This window comes from Cibotium barometz, chromosome 6 (genome assembly GCF_041138505.1).
Source record: "Cibotium barometz isolate CiBa-2024 chromosome 6, ASM4113850v1, whole genome shotgun sequence".
NCBI lineage: Eukaryota > Viridiplantae > Streptophyta > Polypodiopsida > Cyatheales > Cibotiaceae > Cibotium > Cibotium barometz.
Genome location: NC_141051.1, coordinates 58,508,372 through 58,516,759, shown reverse-complemented (window position 1 = coordinate 58,516,759; position 8,388 = coordinate 58,508,372). Strand labels below are relative to the sequence as shown.

Below are 8,388 nucleotides of genomic sequence, written 5' to 3'. Positions count from 1 at the left end.
CTTGGTTGCCAACATTTCATTCTAATGGGCACTGAATGAATCCTTGAAAAAGTGAAGACTTGCGTGAAGGAATATGTTATTTTGATATTGAAAGGGGTTTTGGATTCAAAGTACTCTAGAGAGACTCTACAACTGGACTAGAACTAGACATTAATACGACTTTTCATATGGGTAACCCCTGTTTAGTTTTTGGATTAACGTTGTATTTTTGGCCTATGTTGGGCCTCGTGTTGTTGACATGAACCATAAACATTTTTTAATCAAAACCTTTAGTGACATAATCAACTCTATTGAAAGCAGTCCAAGTGTTGGCTTTATAATTGGTCCAAGTGCTAGCTTATCATGGGTGAGTAGGTCCCTTTATAACCAACAAGGGTTTTGTGAGGTTCAATGACTAATTTATAAAGGTTTATACTAATATTATGCATACTATTTTATAAACGTCTATACTTTTTATGCATGCTATTGTAAAATAGTGGAGGAGTTCAAGAGAGTGTTAAATTCCAAAGCTAAAGAGACAGTCATGATGGGATGAGCAGACCCAATATATAGCCCTTCTCAAGATTTAATCTCATCATGGGATGAGTAGAGCCAAGAGTGGCAACAGGCATGTATAGCTCCTCTCAAGATTTAGCACTCTACATGATTGTTGGTGTGGTCCGAGAGAGAGAGAGAGAGAGGGAGAGGGGGGGGGTATTAACGTCCGTAGAATGCAACACTGGGGTAGAGAGAAGTCAACATTCGAGAAGTTCAATTGGACACGTTAATGAAAGGAATTTCCGTGTGCTTTACGGCAAGCCCAACATACACACACTCACTCATCTAAGAGTCGTGGTCAAGCGATAGGTTACGTATTGCGCCTTTGCTTTCTCGTGGTCGCACTGATATTATCCACCTCTACCGAGTCTCTTCGTTCATTGGATCGAAATGCACAGCGTGCCTTAAGAAGGGTGCTTCTGTACTGCAATTTCGATTCTGATTTTGATGTTGGGATGGTGTATTGAGACCTTCCGGCTCAATATACATGACAAGCCACGAGCAGGCCAGTTTTCTGGAGTTGCTGTGTATGACGGACGATGAAGAAGCGGCTGCCGCTTCGTCCTCTTTCCTTGATGTCTCCTCCTCCACACCATTAAGCTTAGCCCAATTCGTACCCCGTGATCGAGTGCATCGTAAGGGTATGCAAGAGCCTAGTGCTGGCGCAGCCGCCGACGACGATAAGCTTGGTCGACGTCCAACTGATTATGATCATGAAGGCTTGAAGTATTTAACCGATCCGACGCCCATTCATTCCGAATCCAATTCATTCTCGACCATTGGCAGCCTCCGCCCATCGCCCGCCGGCGGAGACCATCAACTGGCGGCAGATCATGCATCGCCTGCTGACAATAGCTCATCGGAAGTGAAAGCCGAGGAGGATCAACGCCTGCATAAGGGCGTCTCCGCGGAGCGCCTCCCTTCACCTTCGACAGAGGAAACAGCGTAGGATAGTCTACTATCTTGATTAATTATCCTTCGTCATGGTTTAATCGGCTCTTAACCAGCCTCGTATTGCAGCAATCAGTGAATTGATGGCTTTCTGATGAGTTTTTCATGACTACGTACTGCAGCGGCGGCGAGCGCAAGCGGAAGAAGCAGAAGAAAGTCTTGCAGCCCAGCATCGCTTTGCAAACAAGAAGCGAGACCGATATCCTTGATGACGGATACAGGTGGAGGAAATACGGCCAGAAAGCTGTAAAACACAACACCCATCCCAGGTGATCTGCCCCTTCTGATTATCTCATATCTAAGAGTCATCTCTGTTAAACACATTTCACCTGGGTAATCTTTTGGCTGGGTCCCTAGCACATTTGATTAAATTTATGTAGTTGATTTGATTGATTGATTGATTGGAAAGAGAGCGCTTACTAGAGGCCCACTAGGGTTTAATAGTTTCAAATTGTGGAGTCCTAACCTTTGTTTATATAATAAGGGTTTAACTATGCCAAAATGTGCAGCTAGGAGAAAATCCTCTTCTTAAACCCATAGCTCAAGAATCTAGCTCATATGGAGCTCATATGCCTCCCCTGCCTTAGCCCCAACGGTTGCCCCCTTGCCTCGTAAAAGAGAGTTTCAAGGTTCAAATAACCCTTGTGGCATGTGTTTCAATACCCTCTCTCTCATTTTAGAAAAAAAAAACCCTACCTTATAGTCATAATAAATTGTTTTTTATGTGTGCACGCACGCATGCACGTGCCCATGTGTGTGTCTAGGTTTTGTGTGTGTACGCATGTGCACACACATGTGTGCCACGTGTACATGTGTACATGTGTGCGCACATGCAACTTGCCCCGCTCAGCAATTTGACATTCCGTCCCGGCCTTCTTCAATCCGTCCCTTCACCATTCTAGCCGAGCTCCACTAGTTAAAGTCGCTAAATATAGGTAGAAGTGGAAGAAGAGTTTGTAGAGCCTATATAGCATCAACAGGATGAATCCAAGAAATAGCACGCATATATAATAGAAAAGAGTATCCTCTGTGTGGGTTATCAAAGCAGCTCCTTAGCCTAGATTTGGACTTAGAGAAATTTACCCATGCAAATTAAAAGGAAAGAAGTCTAACAATGTGTAGTTAAAAAAGAATGTGGAGAGTTGGCAACAACAAGATCGATAGTATGTGGAGAAGACATAGAGGCTCTTCATTTTTTCAAGATAGTGTGCTCATGGTAATATACAAAACGGGCTTCATAAGAAAAAATGTTTGCAGTAATGGAACTTGTGCATTTACAAGAACTCTCTTTAATTGATTGAGTGAATATCCAAAATAAATCAAGAAGTTTTTCCTTTTGATATTTTATTCTTGAGAAAATTTCAAAGTTCCATCAACACTAGTCATGAGGTTTATCTATGTAGAAGTCCCTTATAGCACATGTACTGCTCTAAGGAGATTATAAAACCGTCATATTTTATTGAGTAGATCTTATTTTGTAAATTTAAGGCTAATTTTGAAAACTTATGAAAGAAGTAGTCAAAACTTTACGTAAATGTCTCTTGTATAGATAGAATGGTGATTAAGTTTGTATTAATTGGTATACTAGGTTTTTAGCGAGATTTTACGGTGATTACTTCTCTACTTAAAAATTTATCTAACTAGCTACATGATATCTTCTAGATTTTGAGCTAAGCCAAAATTTAAAATTTTGAAAATACTTTTGATTAGATAGATAAAGCATTGCATGTTATCATACTAAAAGTTGGCCCACGAAGGCAACATGAGAAATTATTTCAAAAGTCCCAATTTGAAACCTCTAATACAAAAAAGCATGTAATAAGAAGTCTACTTCTTTTATTAAATATACACTTCTTTGAATCTCACATAAGTCAACAAATGGTTAAGGACTCCTTTAAATGGTTATGTACTCCTTTAAGTATTATCTTACCATAAGTTTAAGAATTAAATAAAAGTTGAATACTCTTCGGGGGATAATCTCTAGATGCACATGCAACTCGAGGGGTTCTTCAAAAAACACCTTCAAAAAACACCTTTAAATTTGGACCTTACACTTGGGCCGAAACCTATAGTTTTTTTACTTGCTTTGTAAAGGAAAAACCTCATGTGTTTATAGTTTGTAAAAAGCGTGTGAAAATGTGAACCCTTAAGCAGTGTTAAATTCTTGTCGTATCTTAGTATACTATCGTTTTGTATAAACATGTTATAAGCATGCATTATGTGCTTACATGTAATGCATAAACATGTTACTAGACATAAGTGCGCTTACATGTAATGCATAGACATGTTACTAGACATAGGTGTGCTTACATGTATTGGAAGCTCAGTGTTGATCCAAAACTCTATGTATCATATGTATCTTAAAATAGTATTTAATTTAAAAGTTATTATGCTTTTTTTTTAAATTTTACCCTTTGAAGTGGGCATTTTCCTTAAAATATAAATAAACCGTAATATTCTAGAAATTTTGGTTGTTTGTTTTTTTTGGGAGGAAAATATTCTTAGAAATTTTGGCTAGTATTTCCACTCCTTTAATGTATGCTAGTTGCTTGAAAAGTGATCAATGAAGAGCCCTAGAGGATGAATGGTTGCCTAAAATTTGGCTTCAGATTTTGTATAGAGAAAATACATAAATTCTATATAGAAAATGAGGGAAGATCCTAGGGTTTAGAAGGTTAAGGAGGTGGAACCTTTCACAATAGATTCCATGAGGGAGGAGCAATGGTAGCTTACATGAAAAGAATTCATCATTTTTTTTCAGTGAACTATTGTGAGGATATGACTATGAAAGTAGTTAATGTAATAAATACTAGCAAAATAGTGTGACAAAGCAAATCGTAAAAAAATTAAGCTCCTTTATGAAGCTTTAAGTATAACTGGGAAAATTTCTAGCTTAGAGAGTAAACTAAAGAAGCCTCACCAAATACATATGAAGATGTTTTGAATTGAGGATGTTTTAGTGAATGGAATGTATATTTCTAGCTTAGAGAATAAATTAAAGTAGCCTCACCAAATACATATGAAGATGCTTAAACATTTTGACTTGAGGGTGTTTCATTGCAGGTATGTTTACTTGTCCCCATCCTAAACATCATAAGGCTAATATTAACATGAGACAATGGACTTATTATGTAGGAGTAGGTAGTAGAGCCCATAGAAAATATTATACAATGCACATACAAAGTTTGTGTTTTCAATATGTTTACTTGTCCATCCTAAAAATCTTTAAAATTAGGAATGTTTAAGTTATGCTTAGAGTAAGAAGTTTAAATTTTACAAGAAAGAATTGTGAAATTTGGAGTAGCAATGTTAGATGAGTTTACAAGAATGAACACCGGCTACTAGGTAGGGTCTCTTTCATTACAATGGGCTAACTTTTAGTGGATTGATTGGGTAAAGGGTTTTCACTAGTGTAATAATTTGTTCTTAAATTTGTTTTTTTGTGGGGGGGGAGAGAGAGAGAGAGAGAGAGAGAGAGAGAGAGAGAGAGAGAGAGAGGATTAGGCAAAATAGAAGTGGCAAATAAATGGAATTAGGCAAAATAGAAGAAGTGGCAAATAAATAGATTTATTTTTCTCTTTTCCTTTTTCTTGGGGGAGAAGGGGGGGGAGAGAAGAGAGAATGTGTATGTTCTTTCTTTGGGGGGAGACGAGACGAGACTACTTTTAACATCGACTTATTGATCTAGAAAGACCAATCGACGGAGAGAGAGAGAAAGGTTGTGTGTGTGTGTGTGTGTGTGAGAGAGAGAGAGAGAGAGAGAGAGAGTGAGAACATTGGAATGATGATGTTTTTGTGTGTGTGTGTGTGAAAGAGAGAGAAAGAGAGAGAGTGTGTGTGTGTGTGAGAGAGAGAGAGAGAGAGTGTGAGTGTGTGTGTGTGAGAGAGAGAGTCTGAGAGAGAGTGTGTGTGTGTGTGTGTGTGTGAGAGAGAGAGAGTGAACATTGGAATGATGATGATGTTTTTGTGCGTGTGCGTGCATGCATGCAGGAGCTACTATCGGTGCACGTACAACAACTGCTCAGTGAAGAAGCGGGTGGAGAGGTGCTTGCAGGACCCAGGCATCGTGGTCACCACATACCAAGGGACGCACAATCACCTCTGCGAGAGCGCCACGACGTCATCTCACCTGCAGCACCTTTCCTACCCTCGCCTCAATCCCCACCACTTCCTCCATTATAATAACATGCATCAACAACCATATGAATATGCGGCGGCGGCGGTGGCGGCGGCGGCTGCCGCTGCTGCTGCGGCACCACCACCCGCCTCCTCGGCACTCAACGGCCACCGCCACCCAACTGTTGCTGCTGCTGCTGCTCCTGCTCAGGGCCCTTTTAATCCTTGACGCACACCCTCTCTCTCTCTCTCTCTCTCTCTCTCTCTCTGTGTATATAGCCCAAAACATTCACGTTAATCGTGATTAGTGGGAAAACCTATTTCAAATTCTTGCCCTTCCCCTGTTTCCAGTTTTCATAACTATGTCACTTCGCTCCATCACAAGACCCTCAGTCTTTGTGGACTTACAACAACTAACTACCTACCACAGCCCCGCATTTTGTTGAAAGTGCCAGTGAACCACACATGACCCATTTGAGTCGTTTTAAGAGAGGTACAGTGTCTTAGTTTAAAACAAACACCAGAATAGATGATTGGTTGATGTAGCCACCATCATCAAACCCTTTTTAGCTTAATCAACACTCTTTCCAAAAAAAAAACATGAAAAAACATTTTGGATTATCAACTATATCACCATGTATATTATAAAAAGTTATGTGCATACATCAAGTACACTCTAGAAATCATGTTGATTTTTTGAAAGATGTGATGCTACCAACTTGCATCAACTATACCATGGTATGTCTACTATCTAGTCTGGTTTGCTAGCTTGTAGTAGCTTGCATCAACTATACCATGGTATGTCTAGTCTGGTTTGTTACTCTGCTAGTAGCTTGCATCAACTACACTGCAGCTACTACTTGCTCCATCATGCTTCATTTTCAAGAAGACGATTTATCCCTTGCTTTGCAAAACTTGTTCTACCTCATCATTCATGGTAGGATCTAGTTCTTTTTCACAACATCTGTAAAATGAATAGAAGCCAGGAGATGAAACTTTAGGGGATTGAGGGGGGCGGGGAGGCTTGGGATTTCTATTTGGCCTCACATGGTGCTCCCATGGGGAGCTTGGGTGTACCATATTGTTTGTATCTATCACTACAAGGGATCGGGCTCATACCCGCGCTCCTAGCCGCTAAAAATGACTTGTGCAAAAAAGTAGCGGGCCCGTGTATCAGCGCGTGTATCATCGCGGCCACAGACATGCGTGTAAAAGCGCGTGTACAGCACCCCTCAGACGCGGTTATACACGGGTGTGTAGCCGCGTTCTTTTCACAGACATGTTAATACATGCTGCTATACATGCTTTTTCTTATTTTAGACGCGCTTATACACGGGTGTATAGCCGCGTCCTGTTCAATTCAGATGTCTCAGACGCGTTTATACCTGCGTCTATACACGCGTTTCTTTACTTTAGATGCGCTTATACACGCGTAATTACCAGTTTTGACGCAGTAATACACGTGTATTTTACAGGGTATCTGTGTAGATACACGCGAGTTTTAGCAGTTTTGATGCGTTTATACACGCGAACAGAGAGCAAAAAAAAAAACCAGAGAGTGCTATTTGGTGCCTGAATACTGTTCCAGCATTCCAGCACCCAATAGCACTCTCTGGATTTTATACACGCGAACAGAGAGCAAAAAAAAGTCCAGAGAGTGCTATTTGGTGCCTGAATACTGTTCCAGCATTCCAGCACGTTTATACACGCGAACAGAGAGCAAAAAAAAAATCCAGAGAGTGCTATTTGGTGCCTGAATACTGTTCCAGCATTCCAGCACCCAATAGCACCCAATAGCACCCAATAATGTTCGCGTGTTTATACACGCGAACAGAGAGCAAAAAAAAAATCCAGAGAGTGCTATTTGGTGCCTGAATACTGTTCCAGCATTCCAGCACCCAATAGCACTCTCTGGATTTTTTTTTTTGTGCATTAGACCATCCACGAAGAACATATGCACGAGGGAGATTAAGACAAGAACGACATGAATGCATACATTGTCAATACACAATTCAAGACAGACATAAATGTAATACTATCGATCAATCAATTCAATATTACTATCAAAATTTCATACATGTATACAAGGGAGTCCATATCTCGAAGTAGCCCATGGCTTGAGTTTACAAAAAAATATATACAATCACATCCTCAATATGGAATGTGATACTATAAGTCTGAGTACTACTCAGACCCAGATGATGACTCGGTGCTCCCTCCATGCTCAGATGAGCTCACATCGGTCGGAATGTCCGATGAGTAGTGCTCACGTCCACCCTCTGCAGGCGGCGGCCGGTGGATCATCAGCAGCTTGTGCCTGTTCAAGTAATATATAGTATATAAGTATATATATATGTAATTCAATAAACCAAAACCATTCGTTTAGAATTTTCAAGTACCTGTCGACCGTATGGTCTCATGGCCATCTCAAACTGCGCGTCCGTAATACGTCCCTTGGCTCTGAAGATGGCCCACGTGTCACGTCTGCTATGCCGACGAGCATACGCAGTATTGTGGGTTGTGGGCTTCCTCCCCGTAACCCGTCGCTGTATCATAATCAACACAATTAGTAAGATTAAAACAATCATAGAATCAATGAATTAAGTAAACAATCAAATAAAGTGGCAAGATACTTACGAACTCTGCCTCCCATGACTCGACGCAGCCAGATCCGAAATGCGAAGATCCAATGTTCTCCATCTGGATCCGTCGTGCCTCCACATGCTGCCTGCTCTTCACGCCACCCTCTGCTCGTTTCTTTGCCTCCTTCCACTCGCGTTTGTG

The 8,388-nt window shown here is 40.7% G+C and overlaps 1 protein-coding gene across 1 annotated transcript; it reads left to right on the top strand.

Annotated features, from left to right (window-relative positions):
* Window positions 1-878: 878 nt before the first annotated feature.
* LOC147637905 (uncharacterized) lies at window positions 879-6,273 on the top strand. The gene is made up of 3 exons (XM_086799748.1): window positions 879-1,482; window positions 1,611-1,757; window positions 5,479-6,273. The coding sequence occupies exons 1-3, from the start codon at window positions 1,025-1,027 to the stop codon at window positions 5,831-5,833; spliced, it is 960 nt and encodes a 319-aa protein (XP_086655874.1). The 5' UTR covers window positions 879-1,024; the 3' UTR covers window positions 5,834-6,273.
* The last annotated feature ends 2,115 nt before the right edge of the window (window positions 6,274-8,388 follow it).